This window comes from Thunnus albacares, chromosome 21, assembly GCF_914725855.1.
Source record: "Thunnus albacares chromosome 21, fThuAlb1.1, whole genome shotgun sequence".
In the NCBI taxonomy this organism is placed as follows: Eukaryota; Metazoa; Chordata; class Actinopteri; order Scombriformes; family Scombridae; genus Thunnus; species Thunnus albacares.
This window is the reverse complement of record NC_058126.1, coordinates 12526571-12551152: the sequence shown is the minus strand read 5'-3', so window position 1 is coordinate 12551152 and position 24582 is coordinate 12526571. Positions and strand designations below refer to the sequence as shown.

The 24582-nt window shown below is 39.6% G+C and overlaps 1 protein-coding gene and 1 long non-coding RNA gene across 3 annotated transcripts in view; one reads left to right on the top strand and one right to left on the bottom strand.

Moving 5' to 3' along the window:
* Positions 1-205: 205 nt before the first annotated feature.
* On the bottom strand, positions 206-13307 carry LOC122972880 (LIM domain and actin-binding protein 1). 2 transcript variants are annotated; one of them, XM_044340275.1, is made up of 10 exons: positions 13252-13307; positions 12725-12902; positions 12503-12590; positions 12010-12402; positions 11745-11823; positions 9348-9493; positions 8735-8782; positions 3006-3136; positions 675-862; positions 206-543 (listed from the first exon to the last, which is right to left on the bottom strand). In XM_044340275.1, the coding sequence occupies exons 2-9, from the start codon at positions 12850-12852 to the stop codon at positions 694-696; spliced, it is 1182 nt and encodes a 393-aa protein (XP_044196210.1). In that variant the 5' UTR covers positions 12853-12902; positions 13252-13307; the 3' UTR covers positions 206-543; positions 675-693. The 2 variants fall into 2 exon arrangements, with proteins under 2 accessions (XP_044196210.1, XP_044196209.1); XM_044340274.1 differs by lacking the exons at positions 206-543; positions 675-862; positions 3006-3136 and adding an exon at positions 3189-8304.
* The window catches only part of LOC122972883, a 49160-nt gene continuing 26289 nt past the window's right edge, over positions 1712-24582 (top strand). The window contains exon 1 of the long non-coding RNA XR_006399867.1: positions 1712-2098. This is a non-coding gene — a long non-coding RNA (uncharacterized LOC122972883). The remainder of the gene's footprint in view (positions 2099-24582) is intronic.

Genomic DNA, 24582 nt, shown 5'->3' with positions numbered 1-24582 from the left:
CCAGTTAGATTAGTGTCAAACACAAACAGCAGTGCCTCCTAATGGCCATAAATCAATGAATCAATGATTCAGTGAAGGAGTATGTGAGTTAGTATCTCTAAATTGGGAGTTTTCCATCTTAACAGTTTTGAACAACTTTTGCATTTTTCATAATAATCAATCAACAACAGGATGTTTCTGCAAAACTACTACAACTTGATTCTTCTTTGTTATCCCAGTTCAAATAAAATTTATAAACTCTTTTTTCTATGTCACTTTCTGTCAATGAGAAAACAAGGTACATAGATATATTACTGTAATTTGTTGGAGTGATTGTGAACTAAAAAAATGTGAAAAGTCATTTAACAAAACAATCAGTGACAATTACATGTGTCAGCATTTGTCATACTTAATAGTTTCTTACAGTAATTAAGACATCAGTTTTGTGTCAACACACTTCATTAGCAATCAAAAGATGAACACACTGTAAAATTTTGACCATTTTATGGTGCCTCAAACACAGCTTCAAGATTTTCTGCGTTGTCACAGTCACCGTCACATCAGCTGAGAACAGAAAGAGAACACAGCTTTAATGAAGGGAAGCCACTATGATAAATTACTGTATCATGAAAATGACAGGAAAGCATAATAACATAATGTTGCCTTTTTTTTTTTTTTTTTTTGCTGGTACTCACATTGTCACAGGAGGTTTATCTATACCTCAGATTCATTGGACGTCATGTCAGGAGTATTCCTTAAAAGCCATCGGGTCTTGTGCTGAGTGTATCCAAAGCCCTCGTCGTAATTCCCTTTTCTTTTGAACAGTTGTTGGTAGTGAGATATGCAGTAGAATTCTCCATATAAGGGCGCATAATTTTGCATGCTACAAATAAGCACAGTTTGTCAGTCTCATTTAAAACTTACAACGGTTTAAAAATGAAGCATGTACATTTAATTTTGCATTTTTTTAAACAGTTAAACAATATCTCTTAATCTCTTGGCTAGTGGTTCATGTTTTCTGTCATGGTTTTGACTGTCGTTGTAGGAAAAGCACAGGTGGAACTAATGACATAAACAATGGCTCTGTTCCCACGTTACAGTATTACAATGCAATGCAGCAATTAACAATGTTATTAGGTACACCTGTATTTGACAATTAAAAATGTGATAAATGCAGTGGAGTAAAAAGTACTATATTTGCTTCCAAAATGTAGTGGAGTAGAAGTATTAAGTAGCATAAAAAGGAAATATTCAAGTAAAGTAAAAGTATCTCATAACTGTACTTAAGTGAATACTTGAGTAAATGTACATATTTACATTCCAACACTGTTCACTCCACATTTTTACCACTGGTCAAGTGTGGCCCAATGGCTATTCCACTCCTCTAACATTAGTTATGCTGTAAAGTTTCTCACAGTTACTTTTTTAATTTTTGGTGAAGAGATTTATATTTAATCAGTCAGCAAATTAAGCAATCCATTGATTTTGGATGTATTCAGCAAACATCCGGTCTGTAGTCAAATTACATTTGAATATATATATATATATATATATATATATAAATGCCTGTGTGTGTGTGGTTATATATATATATATATATATATATATATATATATATATATATATATATATATATATATATATATATATATATATATACACACGCGCGTGCACACACACATATTACATATTCACAACACCATCTTTTTCTGAAAAGAGTCAGGACAGAGCTTACAGAGTGAGCCTGTCACTTTAAAAGAGTGTTGCATTGTGGGTTGTTTGTAGCCTTAATGTTGCTAGGTTAGCTAGTTTCAATGGTCCAAACTGTATCTATAGCAACAGCCAAAGTTTACCCACCCCAAAAGTGTCCAGTTTATTATACAGAAGTTGCCTGTTGAATATATGAACACTAAGTGTTTTTCTCTCCTTTTGTTATAATATTTTTGTTTCTGGGTGAAACATGTAAAGCATCTCCTGAGGAATTTGCTGCTATAAACAGACTAAACAGAATCACCTGCTACAAGAGTTGAGAAGAAATGTCACACAAAGTCATGTTAGGAGCTTTTAATATTATCACTTCTGAGAGTTTTGTCAGAGGAGTGTTGGAACATCTTAACAGGTAAGATTCATGCTTTCTTTTTTCTTGATTACTCATTTAACTGTTTTGTCTATAAAATATCAGAAGATAGTGAAAAATGCCTGTTACAATTTCATAGAGCTCATGATGACATCTTCATATGTCTTGTTTTCTCTGACCAACAGTCCAAAACCCAAAGATATTTAGTTTACTGTCATGTATGACACAGAAAAACCTAAAATCTTCACATTTGAGAAGCTGCAACCTGCAAATGTTTATCATTCTTGCTTAAAAAATGACTAAACGATTATTCAATTATCAGAATAGTTGCCAATTAATCTTCTGTTGATCGACTAATCGATTAAACGACTAATTGTTGCAGCTCTACACTTAAGCGTTAAGGTATTTATCTCTCAGAAAACTGATGCTTAACGCTGTTAAAAATGACACATGAAAGACGTAAACTTGTGTCAGGTGCCAGTCTGAAGCAACTGGAACTATTTTTCAGCTGAAAGCTTTGACAAAACAGCTGAATTCATTTTGATGCTGATTTTGTTTTTTTTTTGTTTTTTTTGAGGTGGCAAAATTAAAAAACAAAATAGTAATATTTAAGTTGGTTAATTTGTTTATATGTATTTACTGTAACATATATTATTTAAATGTGATAATGCATTTGATGCATGTTAAATTTGGAATATTTGCCAATTTCAAAAGGCCTTTTTATTTTCTGTAAAAACAATTGTTGCAGACAGTAGGAGGGTTGGGTCATCTTGTAATCAGGGATATTTTATATTCAGGCCAATACAAAGTAAGAAATCATACTTATCAACCATATTAACGTTATCAAAGTAACTACCTCATTTTGGCACAGACAAGAAATTAATCAAATTATGAAAATCATTGATCAATATTGCAGGTGATTTGTTTGTAGAATATTTTAATGTCTCACCTCAACTTTTTCTTGCACTGTTTACAGCAGAAGCAACTTTTGTGAAAAATGTATTTGTCTGCAGTAATTTTTTCCATCGGATACACCGGCTTCAAACAGGCTGAGCACGTCTCATGACAGGCTGGTTGAAACTGATGAGAAAAGTGAGACAAGGCTTAGTTTGATAAACAAAACACGAAGGCATTTGGAAACCAATAGTCTGTATTTAATTTAAAATGCAAAAAGTGTGATAAAGAATACAACAACAAAAAAGATCCCAGCAATTAATAAGAAAATCTAAAACCAGTCATAAATAAACAAACAAGCAATAACAAATATCATATTAATTTCTTCGCAAATCAAATTCTGCACATGACAGCTTTGTCATACAGTACATAAAAAAACACTGCCAGCATTTATTTTTTTGGTGAGAAACTGCAGCCTTTCTGTGATTAAATTAAGGTTTCTGATTGATCGGCAGCCGAACCTCTGGGTACTTAGTCACAGCCTGACCTGTGGATGATGTAATTGTTTCTGGCTGACTATTGACAACAGTGGAGGTTTTAGAGGAGTAAAACCGGTTACCAAAGTTATCAGTCCTCTCATAGTTCTCTGTGACTGTCGTGTTGCCTGAAATACTGTTCCCCCCGCGGTCAGCCTGCACCTCAAGCATGCTGAGCTCTCGTTTAGGTTTAAGTGGGCTGTAAGTGGATTGTTTTTGACCTCCTTTTCTTGGGTCATTTTTTCTGTTTTGAGCTGGGCTGTTGCATTGAAGGGTTTTTGTTGTCCGGAATTTCTCTTCCATCTTCGGGCTTTGCTGACATGTAGGGCAGGTTGTGGTCTCTGGTGGCAGCAGCTCTGTTTTATCCGTCTTTCGAGCGGCTGACTGGATGGAAATGAAGGCCGGTGAAGATGGAGGACTCGCTCGTTGTTTTGCAGAGGCTATTTCCAGGCCTGCACCCTGGCCAGCTGGCATAGCTGTGCTTCCCTGTGTTGAAGGGCCTTCCTGTGTCAGCACTGTTTTTTTTCTGCTTGACCCGATGCTTATTTTGCTAATGTTACCAGAGGATGGTGATCCCTGTACTGTCCCTAAGGACTCTTTGAACAAGCATGATAAACCAGCAATATCTGAGTCTGATTTCAAAGTAGAGACAGAATAAAGAGCCTTTTTTATTGCTTCCTCTATGTCCACAAGCCTGGCTAAAGTCTGCTCTTTTAGATTCATAATTTCCTCACTGGCTCTCTCAAGATCTCCAAAAACATGCGCCATTGAAGATTTGCTTTCAGTGTTGTCCCTTGATACCGGCAACCTCTCCTCTTTTTGTTCTACTTTTATCTTTTTTTGTTTCCTTTTGTTGGAGTTGACAACCCAGTCAGGGACGTTCTCAAACACTCTCCTCAGTGACGTTACGTCAACCTCACTCGTGTCCTCTTCGATTTCTTCAACTCGACTGAGAATGCTCTGCAGTTCCTCCTGTTTTCGCAAGTTGTCAAAAATTTCCATGGCCGCCGTTATGTTCCCTCTCATGATCTCATCCATGTGAACTGACAGCCGCTGCCGGCGTTCGTCCTCTGTCTCGGTTCTTCCTTTCTTTTCCCTCATCTCGACTTTTCCTTCTTGTTTAATTTCTCTCTCGTGTTTGTCTTTGCTGTCAGCAGTTTGTCCACAGGTGTTTGGGTCACTGCATGATGGATCAGATGGAGTTTGTTGTGGTTTTGTCTCTACGTTTGCAAGAATTTTTGAATTATTGTCTCCAGATGAGTGCTTTGGGGTTTTATTGTCAGCATGGGCAATTTTTACTCTTTTTGGCTTTACAGGGGCCTTTTTCGCGGAAAGTACCTTTTTACCTCCAAATTTTTGGCATGCTTTGTTGAAATCTACAGGGCTTTCATCTGTTTCATTCATATTATCATTGACTGGGATGTTCTGGGGGCTTTTCTCCTCTGCCGTGTTATTTATCTTCTCTTGTTGATTGATGATATTTTTATCTGTGTTGTCACTTTCCAAGGTGACGACTGAACCTTGGACTTGATGGCTTACTTGGATTTCCTGGGACATCTGTAACGCTTTACCAAAAAATTGATTTCTTGTAGGTTTTTCATGATCCTCTAAATCTGGTCCTGAGTCTGCACCAGAGTGTATTTTGGACTGGTCTTCTTGCTTATGTTCAGCCTGATGTGACAGAGATGTTGTCAGTGTTTGCGGAGTTTTATCTTTCATATCAGATCTCATAGCATTAGTTTGATGATTCTCTTTGTTGGCCGATTGATTATCTCTTTGTTTCATCTTCAAATGTTCAGGTTTAGGCGGGATGGCTGGTTTTGGACAAACAGGCCTTTTGGTTTTCTCTGAGGCAGCATTTGTAGCTGGTTTATTTAGGGTTTCACTTTGTCTTGGGGGCTCTGTGGCCAGGTCTTGTCTCAGTGGTGCTTGAATTGATTTAGGTTCAGTAACAGCGCAAATCTCATTGTCAGATGTCTTTTGAAAGGACACTGCATCAACATTTTTTGATCTTTCTTTAGAAGATTTTTTGTATATCATTGCTGCTCTGAAATCTCCTCTAGTGACATTAATGTTGGACTTCTCCAGGGAATCTAAGGCTGCTTGAAGTTTACCCTCAAAAACTATTTCCTCCTCCTCTTGCTGTGCAGCTGTTTCTGAACTATTTGAAGACTCCGTAGCAGCTTCAAAGTGTTGCTTCTGGACGACCTCTGTGCTTTTTTGACCCTTTTTGCTGCATGTCTCAGTAGTATGAATTTCTGCAGAATTAATATCTTTAAGGCATGTACTCTCATGTTGATTTACTGGTTTATGTTCTGAAGTGATGCTGGAAGCTGTCTCTGCTTTTTGTGGATTTTCTTGAAGTAATTCTGCTTCTTTTCTCTGGGTTTTCACTGAGTTGACATCAGATATTGTAACTGAGGCAATGGGTTCCTTAGAAGATTCTTGAACAAAGAATTTCTGTTTTTCTTGTGATGACTGATGAAAAGATTTCGCTTCCATTGTGGCCTGTTGGAGGCTATGGATTGCAGTTTTGAGGTTTGAGATTTCGTCATTGTCATCTACCACCTTGACTAATTCAGCCTGGTGGACCCTGTCATTGTCTTGTGTCTCAAAATGCAATACGACTTCAGAGTTACATGCTTTTTCTTGTGCTTGGATGCCACACTCCTTGATTTTATTCTTTTCTTGCACATGGGAGACGACGCCAACATTCCTCTCTGTAGCGGAGTGCCTATTTCCAAGTGGCACATTTTGGCCTATGAATGCAGGAGGGATGGCAGTAAATTGTTTTGGTTGGGTTTGGGGTTGGTTGGGTTGTCTTTGATCTCCAGAGAACATACTTTTCAGTCTCTTTACATCCACTGGTACCCACTCTGATGCACTCTCCTCTGCCTGATCACCTCGCTGTTCGGGATGAAGCTCCGTGCCTTGTCCGCCCACATTTTGGTTGGGAGGAAGTTCCTCTTCTTGAACTGTTGGCTCAGCCTGAAGAGTTTTCAAATACTCCAGATCACCCTTTTCAATACAACTCTTGAACAGTTTCACATTCCCCTTTACTGTGACTTCAGGCCTGATTGATCCTGAGCAGGTTTGGTCTTGAGAGGTTTGATTTGAGAGGTTTAGGCAGCTTATGGTTGATTCAACAACCCCAGTTCTCAATCCTTGATTTTTTGTTTTACTCTCATCGCTCAACATTTCTGTTTCTGGTTCATCATACTCTGCACAATGCACTTGTGGAGGACAGTAACTTTTCACATCTTTCTCATCTACATAATTGTAAAGGGAGTAAACAATTACTTCAGCACATCTGTTGACACCCTCCTGGATTATCACTCCTTTCCTCAGGGAGTTATCTTGATTAAGAATATCCTCAACAAGTTGAACCACATTGGCAGTTTTAACCTCTGTGTCCTGGCTGGTAGTGAAGTGATGCTGGTGCACAGGTACATTCACCGTTGTGGCCTCCATATTTCCTTTGCAATCTTCCTTTAGGTAAGTGATCTGAGGCTTTAGGTTTGCCCGTGGTAGCAACTGGAGTATGAAGTTTTGTGCACCACCTTCAGCCACCTCATCGTATTTTATCTTAGGCCCACTCTCTGATAGTGTGAATTTAGCCTTTTTAGCTATCATTGTCTCATTCACCTCAATGATTGAGCCATCTGAATGTATGGTACTAACGTGATAAAGGGAATCCAATGTCTCCTTGATGTTCTCGACCATTGTTTCTATTTCGTCCCTGTTCTGATGTCTGATTTTGTCAAATGGCATTGATTCAAACAGATGAGCTCTGTTCTTGACATTAGCTTGCAGATAGTGCTCAGCTGCCTCGCTGTCTACTGCTGGGATTTGGGATTTTGCTGTATCCAAACAGGAATGCTCTCTTTCTACATTTGTTGAGATAAATGGGTTGTTTTGGAAAAGAGCTGCTCTCGTTTTGATCGTTTCACCAAATCCTTCTGGATCTGGAAGACTTGTAGGCTCATCCTCAAAGAGTGTTTCACCGGTGGAAACCTCTTCCCTGCCAGAAAACCCAAGATCAGTGCTCTGACCAACAACATGAACACATGACCCTTGATTGTGGTTCTGTTCTGTCAAATCAGTGTCACTGCTTCTGTTTTTGCTGTGTAGATTCTGTTTGCTACACATGTCAAACCCCTGTTTTCGTTTTTGGACTGCCCCTGTCTCATCCCCAGAAATAAAAACTTTCCCCTGGAACTTATTTTCTGGATTTGGTTTAGATGTGTTCACAGACTGACTCTCAAACATCCTTCTGGTAGCCTGAACATCTATTCTTACAATCTCCTCCTCGCACTCTCTATTAGGATCTGGACTAGAACCATTATCAGCCTCCACAATCGCTTTAACACTTGCAACATGAGGCCTCTCCTCTGACACCTCAAACACAGCTGATGTTTTACTGACATTGCCTCTTTCCGCTGTTTCCTCTGCCATGTGCAGCTTGGGGGTGTAAGTAGATACTTTATTACTCAGGGCACAGTTCTCGAATATCAAGCGTCTTGAAAGGACCTCTCCCTCATATCCGGTTTCAGCAGCTGCCACCCCAGACTCTGAGCTCAAAACCTCAGCAAGCTCCTCATCCACAACTTCATCCAACATCTTCAGTTCTGGGTGAGTGTGCTTCAGGAGCCTTCGCAGCTCACATTTCTGCCGCTGTTGGTACAACATTTCTTTGGAAGGTTGGGATGGCATGAGTTGTTGGGAATGTGGCCCAAAGATGTCTTCTGGTCCTGGCTGATGTCTGGCTGATGTTGGTGGAAGGTGGTCATCCTTTTTTTGTAGGGAGTCTTCAGCCATCTTAGAAGAACAAAGTAATGTTTTCATTCATTAGCTATCCAGTGAAAATCATGCTCCAGAGTGCGCAAACATGCTTATAGGAACGAGAGCCATTACCTTCCAAATCATGCCAGTTGTTTTGCTTTCCACATGCGCAGTGTCAGTGTGTCAGCTGAATTCCAAAATAACCAGCAATTTTAAACAAATGCAATGCAACCACAATGCAAAATAAAAGAAAGGAACACTGAGAGTGAGTGGCATCCACTTCTTTTGAAGAAAACTGTGCAGCTCTCAAGAAAAGCAATCATGTTTTGGGTTTTTGAGTTATATATGTGTGATACTGTAGAAAATGTTAGATGTTATTATGACAATGCAATTCCAATGTAAACCACACGGTTGCACCAACCACACCATCATGCAAAAAAAAAAATCTGGTGAAACTCTACCTTACCTTGGTTACTTTGACTCTTTTCCCAGATTCAGATGACTGATCTTGTTCCTGGATGGAAACAATTATTTTTTCAGGTCAACTTTACCTTAAATTAACATTGTCGTCTTGATCACTGTTAATCTTGTTTATCAGTAATCACTGTATGATATGTTTTAGAGTTATACAGTATGACACTGTCAAACATAATTAACAGCAGTGGAACATCTTGTCACAGAGTACATGCATGGGTAGACTTTTATATATTTTTTTGCTTTTGACAACCATTTCCTCTCTCTTCAGTGGAATTTAAAGGTCACAAAAGATAAAACAAAAACATTTTTTGATTTACATTGAACACTTTTTGTCTGATAATAAGATATCTTTCTAATTAAATCTTGAAATAGGGTGATTATGTATTTAGTGTCTGTCATGAAATCTCATAATTTAACAAGTCAAAAACATCACAGAACAGTTTGTAAAAGCATAATATCTCTGAGATACTGTTCATAAGATAGGGGTAAATATATCTACACATGTAGGGACAATGTTCCACGTAGGAGCTGACTTCCATGGAGCACCAAGACTCTTAAAATTTTTTTCGCTCAGGACACATAATGAGTTGGCAGACGTTTACCGGTTTTAAATGGCTGTGTGGTGGTTTCTGAGGTGCCACCTTTGAGAGATAGAGAGCAGATATAGCTTTGACCGAGACACACAGTTGCTCCTTGGTTTGGTTGAAGGAGCTGTCTTTGAAGTCTGCAATCGACCTCCTCTTTTCATCTGCAGACACATCAGACACAGCTGTTATAATGTGTTCGATACTGGTTGTGAATCTCTTTATGACACAAGTTGTACTCTGTAGTATGTAGAAAGGGCGTATTCAGAGCTCTCTGAGATTCATGTTTTACAATGGTATCCAATGCAAGGCTGTGATATAAATTTGGTATTAAATTCTTCACATGGGATTTAAAGACAAAAGTTGTATCCATAATTTAGTCTCTTTGTTTTACTCTCTTTGATCACTGGTTCATATTAGCTGTCAAGGACGGCACTGCACTGTTTATTTCAAGATATTGTCACAACATCATGTGACCGAGAGAGTCATAATTCTATTTGAGCAGAACATGGAAACAGAGTTTAAACAACTGGCTGATTTTATATAGGTGAATTATATATTCAAATCTTTGCATTTTAATTGCAATTTTGGGTCATAACAAATAACGGTTTCTAAGCTGATATTTAACAGCTGCCATGTGGTTGAGTTATAAATGTACCACTTGTGGGTGAGAGGGAGAGATACCTGACTCCACTGACACACATACTGAGATTTAAAAGGACCTGCGAGTCACTGCAGCCACAGTTGACTAAGCATTGACGAGCAGAGGTAAACACGCATATGTCTGAAAATTGTAGATAGATAGATATAGATAGAAAATGAACAGTCCGCTAGCAGCTGTCTATCAGCAAAACAAGGCAAATCAGACACTGTGATGATGATGAATGTTGGCTGTAGCATGTAAAAGGTGATTTTTAAATGTAAACACCCTTTTAGTTCAAGATTCACATAGCCATGAAAACTATTTTTTCAATCATTGGTATAATTAACTCCATCACAGTACAGTGTTTATTAAATTTTATGGGTTTAAAGTTTTCAAGAGCATGTGCAAGCCATATAACACACAGTTAAAGATTATTTGTACTCAGCAGATATACAGATTATTCTCTTTTTGCCACGGTCACAGTCTAAAGATGGACAAAATACAGATCAGTACTCACAGAAAATTAACAGCTCCCAGTTCCTTTGGTCCTGCCTGTCTTCTTACTTTCTGTAAATCTGCGTGAATGTGTTTCGATCTAATGTCTGGTAACGGAGCCTCTGCCACTCTCGGTCGTTCCCTCTCTCTGTGTCACTCCTGCACTAGTGACAGCTGACCCTTTCACCCTCCTGCACATATTCAGGACTTGTAGCGTGCTGGCTATTTCCGTCCTGTGGTGGAGTGTCCTACTACGCCCACACCAGTTTGAGTCAATCACTATTCCTCGCAAAGTCACTGTGCTGATATTAATTTCCACTTCATCCCTTTCATTCCCACTGCCCACAGCTCTGACCTTTGAGTCACAGGATGTACAGGGGGCTTTCTAGGGAATGTTTACCAGCAGAGCTGGCATCTTGTTTGGGGGTTTTCTCGGTTGCATGAGGAGTCAGACACTAAATTTGGCTAACATGAGGAGCTAAACAGGATTTTATGTTTGCTATGGAGATGGATCAAAAGCTAAATATGTTTAGGATACTCTTTTATAGAGTAAGGCAGCACTTTAAAGATTTTAGGGGTTGGTAATTTCCTAATAACTTCCTACTATGTTTTGTAAAAAGCACTAAGCACTAATGATAGGAAGAATAGGAATTTACGTAAAAGAACAACTCCATTTAAACCCAAGTAAATATTAATTTATTATTGTAAACTTAATTCTCCATATATGTTGAATTTTATAAATCACATTTTTGCATGTTTAGCTGACCTGCTATGCACTCCTTAAAATACACTCTATACTAGTAATTAATTTTAATTAATTAATTGGAAATGTACTAATTGAACTCTATTTTCCCTAGAATTTCTACCAAATTTTATAGTTCTTTCCAAGAAATTTCTTAAAGCTTATTGAGAAATTATGGAGCTGTAAAATAAACCATTAGAAATGTTTATTTTGGGAATTTTGATTCTGTTATCTTTGCGTTACTCTGACAGTCCTGTCTCCACCAATCCATGCAAAACAAAAGTTTGTTGTCAATAGTTTTTGATCTGAATCAGGTTTGTAGGGAAGCTGATGATGAGGATGAGGGCATGAAACCAGTTAAAATTCCCATGTCTTTCTATCATGTATAATTATACTTTGAACTTTACTTCATTCCCTAGTTTTTTTGGGCAGGAGGAAACACTGTTTTCAGGTTGCATTTTATCACAGAGCACACTTTGAATGCCAGCTCATAATATATGATGAATTATTTTAGAAGATAATGTCTCGTACTCACCAGCTTGATAGGCTGCAACTTTTTCAAAATCGATCCCCCCTATTGTTTTTCTTCTCTCCCTCCGAGTCTGATTTGCCACCTTGAGGGAGACAGAACTCTTGAAACAATGAACTGTAGGCCTCAATCTGTTTATATGACAATATGTAGTCTTTCTATTTCCGGAAGCAACATGATGGAAGAAATATTTAATGGTTTCAAGTTAAATATTTTTAATACAAACCCATCAAATCTATTGACATAATTAGAATCTTTTAATTTTATTCACCTTTCGAGATGCGTTCTCTTCTTTTGCATCAGGTTTAACATCATTAACAGGAGCATCAGCAGGAATTTGGGTCTTCTGTTTCTCTGCAGAGCTCTTTACTTCTTCAACCTCTCCATTCATCACTGGCAGGATGTCGGCTGCCTTGGAAGGTGTCGTGACATTTGCAGCTCTGAAACTGCTCTTCAGCTTATTTTGTGTTGCACCCTTTGACTCAAACAGAGCCTTCAGGGCATCTATGGATGCGCTGTTATGAAGACTCCCCATTGACTTGCTGCGGCTCAAATTGGTTTTGGGCTGAGAGCGTTCACTCTCATTATTTCTCTTCATCACAGACTCCAGATGAGTCTCTTTAGTTTCCAACGGGCCGCTCACAAGTGGAGGAGATGGTGTTGTCTAACATAAAAAAAAACATATCTGATATCTCATGTTTGTATGCAGTTGCATTGTTTATTTAATTCAAAGGATGCCTTGTGTATGAATGTGTCAGCATTACCTCATGTAGCACTGGCTTTGTATTTGCTTCACCATTATTTCTTGTTGTTGCTTGAATGGATGAGCTTACTGCTGCTGTAGTTTGATACCTGTTATGTACACGAAAGGCATATTTCAGTACTGTACAAGTGCTGCATTTAATTGTAAGTAATTGTAAGGTTTGCGTAATCATTAGTTGTTGTCATAGATATGAAGAGAGTGAGGAAGATGATGTTTCTTTCACCTTGCAACCAGCTGGGACACAGATGCTTGTTTGCCCCGCAGCCCTGCCTCCATCCAGTTGGGCTTGTCACATGACGAGGGGATATTCCACAGTGACTGGGTGCGCCGCAGGTTGCTCTTCCATTCCATGACCAATCACGTCACACACAGTTTGCAAATAACTGTATCACCCAGTATATCTGAAGGATAATCAATGACATAGTTTGGAGTATTGCAGTACATTTTGTCTTTAGAGAACCAGCAGTCACTGGAGGTCATAATCTGTTTTTTCTTTAATCCTAGCATCATCTTAACACTGCCGGTCAGCATTTTATACTTGTAAAATTACACATTTGTCAGTATCTCACAAATATGGCAAGTCATAACATCAATAATGCATAGCCTGGAATGAATGAGATGTTGCAAAGAGATGTTGCAATGTAAAACAATTCAGAGGATGTCATACAACTTAACAACAATGCAAAATAACCACCTAATCTATTTGTTTAAGTGAAATTGCCTTAAAAAAAACTTAAATAGAATCGTTACCTTACAGATGTCAGTTGGTGTCTGCTCCCTGTGGCAGTTAAAAGCACTTCCGCAGCATCATAAGACCTGCACACGATGTTAAGCATTTGGGAGCAAAGTCCTTTTTCCTTATTACTTTACACTGGCTGTGTGAAATGATCTATGAAAATGTCCGTAGTTGCAAACAGCAGGATATGAATCTCCAACAGTGTAACACAAAGTGATTGAATCTGCTGCTTTCATCTTGATTACAGTTAGATTGTCAATTCAGAAAACATTTATCCAACAATCCCCATTTCATTTTTTTTTTCTTTTGCTCCTCTGTGGGATGTGAGGGGAATCCTTGGTTTTTGATGTTAGGTTAAACTTCCAAAGCTCAGATGTAATTCCTTGATTTACAAGTTTACAGTGCAATATAAGATCATGTGAGATGAGGTACAATCCTGCCTTTTTTATCTGGAGAATTTTCACAGCAAAATGTTTCAATTATTTTGAGGAAATGCTTGAGCAGTTAATAATTAACTTCATAACATTTGTTAATGATCACATGTAACAGGATAATTACTGGAAAAACTGAAAAAATCAGCCATGGTCTATGGTTTCAGCAGTGTTAAAACAAGTCTGTGCATCACAAAAAACAGTTCAACTATAAAAACATAGAAAGTAGAAAAGATGCATTATGCATGAGACTGTAGTGCCTGTGGTCCCAGAATTCCCAAACACAGCTTTTGCCCGACAGCACAAATAGGAGGATCCAAGATGTCATGCTCAGCACCACCCTCCTTTATGTTTGTGCCCCACTTTGTCTACTCCATTCACACCCCTAACCCTGGAAACACCGGTGACACGAGTTATTTTTTTTACAGCTTCTCTTAAAAGTTCTTAAATTAGATTTCGACTGACTGGTTTTCCTCGTAGTCCTAGACAGCCAGTGAGGAACAAGTGTTGTGGAAGTTCGTCTCTACCCTGGAATTCCAAGCTCTCGTGACCCTGAGGGGTCAAATAAGAGCAGGAGGAAGCTCTGGTCCCTCTTGACCTCGCTGACAACATTGACACCAACCAGATTCCCGCTGACACATGCTGTGGGAAAACTATACTCCTCTGAACAGACCTTTCTCGAGGCAGTTTTATAAACTAGAGTTCATACTGTATGTTGGGTGAAACAAACTTAATACACATAAACAACCAATGGTTGGCTTCATGTCACACATGCTAGTGCTGTGATTTTTTTTTTCTTGCTAGCCTTATAACGCATAACTTGAGTGCATATGCAGATCAGCTTTTTCCTTATGGGAAATTATACATTTTTGAAATAATAATAAGGCCATCTTGTGGTGAAATATCTTTACTACAGCAAAACTAAAGATCCGTGGACAAGGCACATGGCACTGGTACAAAAACTCAAAAACTAACAACATAATTTTATAGGTGACAGGTAATTAAATACTATAAATTAAGCTGTTAAATCAGTGCAAGCAGAGGTGAAAGTACAGTAACTAAGTGCATTTATTCATGTACTGATCTTAAAGCTGCATTAACTGATTTTTGCCACTTGGAGGCAGTGGAACAAGCTGAAAACACCACATTGACACATTATTATACAGGATTTTATTTCAAAAAATACAAATATGAAGTGCTGGTACTTTTCTTCAGTATTTTCATTCTGTGAAACCAAATGTTTTCACTACACTAAATTTCAGATGGAAATCTTACTAAAAATGTATCTGACGGCTGCAGTTGATAAATACTTTGCAGATTAATGTTTCATTATTAAAAACAGTGTATTAAATGGTTAGAGTCCATCCCACCTTGACTGGACACAACATTAAAATGCTGCTTCCATGTTAACAGTTTAACAGTTAAAAGGAGACATTCTGCATCATACGTAATTTTACTTTTGACACTTATTATCTTTATTATCATATTATCTCACATTAATTACATTTTTGAATACTTTCTACCTGTGATAGAGTATTTTTGAATTGTAATATTTCTATTACTATACTATATATCTATTCTCTGTTTTAATTAATCTAAACACATCTTTGTATCACCCTTTATCTGGCTTTCCCTCTGTTTCACACACTAGTTAAAAGCAGTAGAGGTTTGAGACAATAGAAGCTTTTGTCAGCCCATACAATTCATATTCACTCTCTTTAGTCTTGGTTTCTGTTAATCAGTCTTCAGACAAAGAGAGAGCAACAGAAGCAGCAGCACACACCCCTGGGGCAAAAATGAGAGATTCAGCCTGGTTGTCTCCCCCCTCCTCTGCCCCTCCTCTGACTACAACCCTCATCCCTCCCTTCAAAAACCCACTCCTGTCTCTGTCTCAGAGGCACTGCGGAGATGAAAGGGAATATGCAATGCGCCGCCTTTGACTGTGAACTGTGCAGTGTTATTAGGGGAAGTTTACTGGCCTCGTCTGCACTTTAAACACACTTGCTTACACCAGCCAGCTGTTTGGAGGGAGGATCTGTGGCTGGGTGGAAGGAGACTTAAATACCTGCAGATTACACTCCACGACTGACGAAGAGTTGCAAAGAGGAAAGCACAAATACACTGATAGATACGTGTCTGTTTGTGTTTGATTCCACCTTTTGCATGCTTTTCTTGCATGTGTAAAAATATCCATGAGAAAGGATTGGCCTTTCATATTGTATTGGTAATCCAGCAGGGGGCGGTGAAGACCATGAAAACACTCTATTGTCTTACCCACATTCGGGTTATGTGGGAACATCACAGTGGGGCTATTCAAGGCCAAACTAGGTTATTTCAGTGCACCATAATAACCCAGAATGCACAGCAGTGAGAAAAGACACCAGATAATTCAGAAAGATAAGGTCAGTAATGGCTAATAACGTCTGGCTGGTGAGGCAGACATAAGCATATTTTAGCACAGACGGTGAAATCAATTTAAATGCAGGACTAATGTCTGCTAAACTTCTATTACCTCACTTCACCATGCCGCAGTACTCCCACAATCCCCTGTCTGCCCCACATAAAAAAAGCCAATGTCAGTTCTGCAAAGTGGGATCCTGGTCGTGCAGCATGTTGGATGTAAGTGACACACACGCAAAACACCACATACCACACACCACGCACCTCACACGGCCAGCAGTCATGAGTTTGCCCAGGATGGATAATATGCATGCATCGTGACACAGAGGGCAGGCAGAGTGTGTGTGACTCAGCACTGGTGTGTGTGTGTATGATTCATGCTTCTCCTACTAGTGATACTGCCCAACATGTAATTGAGGTAATCTAGTCGGTCTCCATTCAGAGTCTTTTGAGAAAAACAGACTTGTCATTCGTAAATGTGGGAGAAACCAGTAATATATATAATATAAATAATAATAGGGCTCTGTTAACCAGTTTAGAATAGTTTTGCCTAATATCATAACATTGCAAAAGTATTTCTTCAAATAATGTTTGGCACATTTAGTGGTATCTTATTTATTCATCAATCAGTTCTTGGCCAGCTCGCTTTCTTGCCAAGTGAAGCCCAATTAGTTGAAAATGTCCCATCTGTAGTTTTGATCTCAGTCTTCTTTTCTGAATCAGACCACCCTATCAGCACTAGAAGTAGCATATTTTAGTTTATTCGCTTTACTCCTTACTTTCACAATAATGTGGAACTTAATTATTAATGTGCACCTGTATGATAGTCTAACTTTGATGAATGAAGTCATACTAACAAGAAGATCTGTTAGATCAAGCCCAATTTTATTAATGTTTAGATCAATGTCTTTGTTTTCCGATGAAAGGCTTCCTTTGAAAAAAAAAAAAATCAACACACACCGGTGCAGATGTGATCAGATATTTAGTGATTTTCACTCTTGCAGAAGATTTTTCAGGGTCCTTGACATCACATACTGTACATAATCGGTTATTAGTGAACACATCAGCTTTGTCTCAATATGGATTCTTGTGCGTTCGTCTGTCCTTCATGACGTGTTTGACGTGATAGCAAATGTTCAGTGTATGAATCCAAAACAGAAGCACACAGATGACAGATGATGGTTCCCGAAGTGTACTGCCAAATGGCGAAATATGCAGGAAGCATTGGATGATAATTTGACTGAAAAGAAGAAGTGGAAAGCCCTAGTCAAGGACAAATAAACTAAATATTTAAATAACTAACTTTACAGGTCAAAGATGCTGTAATCAGTAGAGTACTACCAAATTTAAATGGATGAAGTGGCTAGGAAACTGAACACCTGTGGGTCTTTGTGGATTGTGTGACTTGAAGCACACATCTAATTTTAAACAGTTAATGTGTTTTCTGTTCTCATGCTCTTGAAAAATTATTTATCTGCAAGAAAACCTAAGAACAGTCTCCACAAGAACATGAATATCACATTGGATTTTTTTTTTTATTACTGATAATCACATGTGATTAGATTCACAGTTGCTATATGTAAAGGAAAATATTGCAGCAATGTCATCTGACTGTGATGTTTCAGCCTTCGATTTGAGAAATGGATGTAAAAAAGTAACATTTGGTACAATTTGCATTGCTTGTTACAATTGGTGAACATTTAAAAATCCAAATCTTACTGAACCACTTACTTATGCAGATTGAGATTTATTACCGTCATGCCATACTGAAACTCAAATTTTCTAACATTTTGAATCCAGATTTTAGGATTTATTTCAGTTTCTCAATGCATCCCTGCTACCAGCTAGTTCTTCATTCTTCCCTTAGCAAAGAAAAATGAGGAAGTAAGGAAGAAGAACAAGAGGAGGAAGAATGAAAGCAGTGAGATATTTATCCTTTAGCTGAGTCACAAATCAAAGAAACAACTAAAAAGAAGCTAAGACTTGAAAGGAATCACCAAGCGTACTTTGTGCAAGAAGCAATCTGTGGTTGCTGAGTTTACAGCATATTTTACATTTAGATTTTAGTCATTTAATTGACACTTATCAAGCTTAACAAAAGTATAAAAAGTTTAAATTCCTAGATCAGCAAAATCACAAGCAACCCGTAGTTCAGTGATGATGTATCTGTTGCTACAGAGTGTTCTGTTGTCAAAGAAACTAAATTGTTTGTCTGCTGTTGCCTACTCCCTCTGTGTTAATTAATCATTCAAAAAAAAAAAAAAAGTGGTTGATACTTGTCGATTCTTCTAGGTGCAGCTGTACACACAGACTGTTCCAGTGTGTATCATGTTTTGGAGAAAAGTTAAGAAAACAGAGGAAACCAAACCAACCGATTTCTCAGTTCATTTGTGCTCACTGCCTGATGGAAGAACCTAAGAGGGAATCTATGTGTCATTAGGAAAGTGTTTTCTTTCCAGCATTAAAAAAAAAAACGTTCAGGAACACACTGTCAGCTTATCCCAACATATGGCTATGATTTGTTGAAACACCCGTCCCTCCCTCTTTCTCAGGGAGAACATGAGTAGTGGTGATCAGTACATTGTGCATGTGTATTCTCTGTCCCTCTGTCCTGCATGTTTTCCTGCAGGTGTGTGTGTGTGCAGTGTGTTGTGCCTGAAGGGGAACGTGCTTCGGTACAGCTGAGTGGGAGTGACTATGACCTAACCCATCCCCTTTCTGTCCACATGAAGCAGAGCAGACCCCGCCTATCTCACTGTAGCCTTGCACAGGCAGTGACGAGCCCGCCTGCATGTGTTTGTGTGTCAGTGCGAGTGCACGTTTCACACGTGTGACCACCGTGGAGGCGGCTGGAGCTCTAAGCTGCTTTGCGAGGCTTAGGAGGGCAGCCGCTCGCTGGCTACTCAAAGGGCTGTGTTTGCTACATGCCTAGAGGGGGTGACAGCATAGTTGAGCACTGGAGCATGGTGCCCAGGGTTTCACATAACAATGCTGGGTCAGTGGCAGCCCACAGAGGCGCTGCACTGAACTGTACATGGTCACAAACACAGCTCTTGTTCAACAGTCAAAGCAAGTGACAGTATTAATCAGTCAATGAAACTGAAAGTCTTTATCCTTCCTTGCCTGATTAACCAAGAAAGAGCTTCTTTTTTATTGATGAGGAATATCTATGTAAGTGCAGGCAGTTAATTTGATACATTTGAGTGATTTACATATATTTAAATACTTATCTTTGTTGCATTCAATGCTCAGATCAGATAAAGTGTTAGTGCATGGGAAAGCAGGTTAACCTCTGCACTGACACAGTTTCATAACGCTCTTTGGTTGGTGGGATGATTAATTGGGGTTCAGATGTACTGTACAAAAAAAAAGGAAGCACACGCACACACACATGCACACGTGTGGAGAGTGTGTCCTGCAGGACTTAATGTTTGCTGCTGTTGATATCACACACAAGCACGCAATCTCCCTCCCTCTAGATTCAGTCCATGTCGAGAGCTGGAATATCAGGTTTCCTGCCTGTGTGCACAGTTTGTACTCACAGCTTCACCTTTGTTCCTCCTCTGTCAGCACACAGCAGCGCTGCATCAGGGCACTCTCTGCTGCTCTCTAAGGATACCAACCAAAACCACAGGCAAACTGTCACCAGTGAGTTTGGGGTTGCCAGGAGATCATTATCACAGGGAGTTAAAACTGCCTTTGTGTGCATTTGGATAATTGGTAGCATATGAGGAACAATGAATCCTAAAAGTGTTTAATGAGATTTTCTTGGTCAGTGCTGCTGGGCTTTTGCTGGTCTGGGTATTTCTTCTTTGTGTGCGGTTCATTCATGGTTTCATTCTGTAAAAATGTAAGATTGTTGTTTCTATGCATTCCCCTTCTGCTGTAGAACCCCAGATGACCCTGCTGTGGCGCCAGTAGAGGCTGGGCACTGTGAAGGAGGAAGGCGAGGAGGAGGAAAGGGGAGGAGGGCATAGAGGAAGCGACGTGAAGTATATGAGGATATTAGAGAAAATTTATGAAGCTGGAGAAAAAAGACGACAAGCACATAATACTGCAGCGTAGCAACACAGGAAAGGAAAAAGAGGGTGTATCTGTGTAGTTTCCTTTTAGTTTCTTAGGAATGAACTGCTCCTGTGTGTACGCTCGCCTTTATCTAATAAGCCAGTCCTGAAGTTGTTTAATGCTTACAAGTAATCAGCTGCACCAGGAAAGAAGTCTGCGGTTGGACTGTGGGTCAGTGTAGCTGAGCCTTTTGAAATGTGATCCCATGTGTAAGACGTCACACAGCGCAGCTCCTGGAATGTCCTGCGTAGAGACAGAACGAACTCAGAAGCCAACTGTAATCTCTTATCTCTTGGCTGTGACAATTTGTACTCTAGTACCGTCAAATAGGCGCATATCAGCAACCACTGACATGTGAGAAGCCACAATATTGGTATTTCATAGCTGCAGGGAACTTTTGTAATGCATTTTTTTATAAATGCAGTGGGATTTTATGAAGACACCATACATGTTGCTTTTAAAATACTTGAAACTGATCCATTACTATATTTTCCCTGCCCTTTATCTGTATTTCTTATCTCTTATCTCTACTAAAGAAAACACGTTTACAGAAAAGGGATTAAACAGAACCCTTCATGATGTCATCAGGGTTATCTTGGTTTTGGGCTTCGAAACAACACATCATTAAGAGAAACCGTGAATTGCAAAATCCGAAAGACGTTACCAGAAAAGAATGGTCTGACAAAAAGGTGGTATCAAGTTACATTATCAGAAGTTTTTAGAGCTTGACTTACAGTAAATTGGGGAGTAAAAGTCAGATATCTTGGCCTTTTCGCTGCCAAGGAATGATCCTCTTCTTTGTAAATCCTAAAATTTCAAGGAAGTACGATAATGAAATGTGACTAACCTTTTTTAATGAAATTAGTAATGAAAAATATATTTTTTCCCAAGTGTTATTCATTTTAGAGTCATGTATAAACTCAACATGACCCTTAACATGTAATCCAATACAACAAAACCACAAACCACAGCCTCACAAATAACCACAGAGTTGACTCAACACCTATAACACAACCTCAATGAAAAACATATCATTTTATACTTTTGTGGATTGTACTACAGCGAAAGGAGTTCATGTTAATTTGTCCACCCCCTGAGACTGGTTCGCAGTTCTGTCATTAGGACCTGTTTTGGTTATACTGGCCCTCTCCACTGGGAGCAGTGTTCTGCAGGTTTTTTTTGTGGAACACAGTCCTTGCACATGAAGGGCATGGTGCTACAGTAGATACAGTCAGTACATGATGCAATCATGTTGGATATCATCACACTATTGCAGCATTTGATCTCCTCTCATATGCATTTGTTGGGCATGTTTTTTATGATCAAGGGCTTAATCATGAATTACTTTAAACAGTAGAACAGTTGAAGAAAAATATATGTAAATTGACTAAATTAACATATTTTCTTAATTGACCAAAACATGTGGCGAGTGTGAAAGCAGAACTGCCTTTCTTGCTGTTATGAATATTTTATCTGACCTCAGGTTGTTTTAGTCGCACATGTGATTCCTTGCAACTGCACATGCAGAATCCTTCCCCTGTTACACAAGGCAATCACTAGATATGTGCATGTGCTTGTGTGCGAGTTGTGAGAGCTGGGGAGTGTGCACATGACCAGCGCAGAAATGATGAATTACTGTAGCTTGAAAAGACACTTAGACAGGAACTGACTGTATTATCACATCTGTGTGAGCTGCACAAACCAGTAAAAATCCTCTTTACATATTAATCAACTCATTTTTTTTAATACTATACATGTGCTTGTTGCCCTGATATATTTCTCATGTTTAAATCTCCCACAGCTCATAGGGGTTATCTGCAGATCTGCACTTTCTCAAGGCTGATTATCAATGTGCACCTGGCATATCAGCCTTCTGTAATGTAATTCATGTGCAGCAGAATCCAGCTATAATCTGTGACATGTTGTTTACACTTATGATCTAGATGATAGGCCTTCTATGCTCATGTGCTTTATCGCGTCTTATTGCGTTATAGAGACATTGTTTAGGTAATCAGAGTGAAAAGGTAATGTGACTCAGATCACGTCCTCCTTAAGCTGAAGTCAACTGTGTGTACACATTGTGGAGAGACGTCAGAGAGTGAGACATAAAGAGGTCTTTTGTTGCAGATCCAGTCTGCAGAGGGGAGGTTGGGAGGAAGATGACAGCCTGCTGGTTGTGTGTAGTCCTGCTGAGCTCTGGCTGCACGTCCCTCCTCCTCCACCTCCCCTCTCTCTCTCTCCACACTCACACACACACACACACACACACACACACCTCCGCACCATATTCTCCCTCCTGAGGCACGACTCTGGTCACTGTGGATATTAATACACTGCACTGCCACTGAGTGCGCTCAGCACAGGAGTGAAAATATCTGACAGGCACTATTTATAGACCCTGCAGGCGGACAGGCGGAATCCACAGCAACAAGATCCAGCCTATTCTGGAGTCGTGTTCCACAGAAATCGCCCTGGCGGAAGGAGCTGCAAAGCCCAGGGGCCAGGAGCATAACTTGGCCATGACGGGGGAGGAGTTTTTTATAGAACACCGGTGGCAATTATGGGTGGGGAATGCTGTTGTGGAGTATACAGATGAAAGAGACACACATGTGGCCGTTAAAGCAAAAACACATGTAATTTAATATTCATGCAGGTGTGCACTTTTACTCGCCTCTGTGTCACTCTCCTGCACCTTTTTTTAGACATACACACACACACACATGCAGCCTTCTTGGAGGTTTCGCACTATGTATGCACATTTAAAACAGTGAGGAAATCTCTAAGGAATGTGTGTGTGTGTTCCTGTTCATGTTTTGTGGTCATGCTTTTAATCAAGTTCACATTTGGATTTTTAAGCGGACATGAATAAAAGATGAATCACACACCAGCAGCATGAGAGTGTAATAGTAGAGTGTCAAGAGGCGGGTCAGCTGGGTGGACTGACCTTCGTTTGGCTTAGGCATCTTGTGTCATCCTGAGAATTTGGATACAAACAGAGAGGCAGGGATAGATGAATAATGAAAAGCGACTCGGCTGATTGTTGACCTCTGTCGCCTTCTTGATTATTCAAATCCCAGACAGAGGAAGAGGTACAGTATCTCTCTGCCTCCTCAGATCTACAGTGGAAACCCGCGCAGGGCCGATTCAGCCTAATTCATCACCACTGACATTTTAATAAGAGGTGCTTGTTGCCGTGTCCCAACAAAACAATTTGATTTGGCTAATTGGGAATCGTTCCATTCCAAAACATGTCCGTCCTAATCGCACATGACTGCCAGATAGTACATGCTTTTTATTGTATTTTGGCAGCCTGCAGCTTTATATCCTGGCGATAGTTTGCATTGTTGGATGTGAACCAGAGGCTGAAACTGTCACTTTATACGAGTAATCCATCAGCAGTGTGTGTCACGTACGGCAGGAGGAAATGCTGCAGATAGCACAAATTACTCACAGGCAATAGCATCATGCTAATATGCCCTTCCAGTCACTACATAACTCTTTGTGTAAATGCTACAATACAGCACACATTTTGACATTTTTTTTAAAACAAAATTGAAATTGATCCGTGTCCCTTAATACACTTCTTTCTCATTCCACTTGTCACCTTTTCTCAAGCATTTGTGTCCAACAGTCAAACTATTGGATGGATTGTAATTTTCACATTCATGTTTCCCAGAGGAATGACTTTGAGGGTTCTCTGACTTTTCATCAGGTTAATGTGAAATTGTCCAACATTAAGCCTGCATCACATGTCAGCATAGTCACTGTGCACATGTTAGCATGCTGATGTCAGCATTTAGCTCAAAGCACCGCTGCCGCTCGACAGCTGCCAGGCTCTGTAGACTCTTGTTTGTTCACTATACATGAACAAACAGTTAATATATGTTTCATAATGATAGCTGTGCTCTTTTTTTTTTTTTAAGATGATCCTCCTTTCTTCTCCTCTCCTCTTGTGTGAGACTTTTTCGTGATATACTCCCCCTGCTGCTCCTCCATCTCCATCTCCTTTTGCTGCTGTAGCAGAACTGGACTTGACGTTCAGTAGTTATGACACATCTCAGTTGCCCCCTGTAGAGAAGCCTCCTCCTCTTCTTCTGCGCTCCACAAATACAGTGTGTGTGTTTGTGTGTGTGTGTGTGTGTGTGTGCATGTGTCAGAGACAGACACAGACACAGAGAGTGGTAAAACAGACGGACTGGCAGACTGGTCATCTGCTTGTCTGCTTTCAGACTGACCAAACGTTGCCTTTTTGTGACTACACCGTGTACTCGCAAGTTTGAATAAAGGAGGGAGATCTCGCCTCCTGTTATCTGAAGAGTGTGTGTTCTGCCCGAGCATGTGGAGGGAGTCACATGTTCGCGTCGTGCTTTCCAAGCCTGTCTGCTCACCTGGTGGTTGCCATGGGAACAGCCAGACAGCGGCAGACTTTGCACCAGCCTCCTCGGGGGA

What these genes read in the sequence shown, in the direction of transcription:
- LOC122972880 (XM_044340274.1), bottom strand. Translation starts at nt 12,852, where the DNA reads ATGGAATGGAAGAGCAACCTGCGGCGCACCCAGTCACTGTGGAATATC. An exon ending in GTGTCCCAGCTGGTTGCAAG is followed by an intron (nt 12,591 to 12,724) that starts GTGAAAGAAACA and finishes TGTACATAACAG; the next exon opens with GTATCAAACTACAGCAGCAG. An exon ending in AAGAGAACGCATCTCGAAAG is followed by an intron (nt 11,824 to 12,009) that starts GTGAATAAAATT and finishes GTCTCCCTCAAG; the next exon opens with GTGGCAAATCAGACTCGGAG.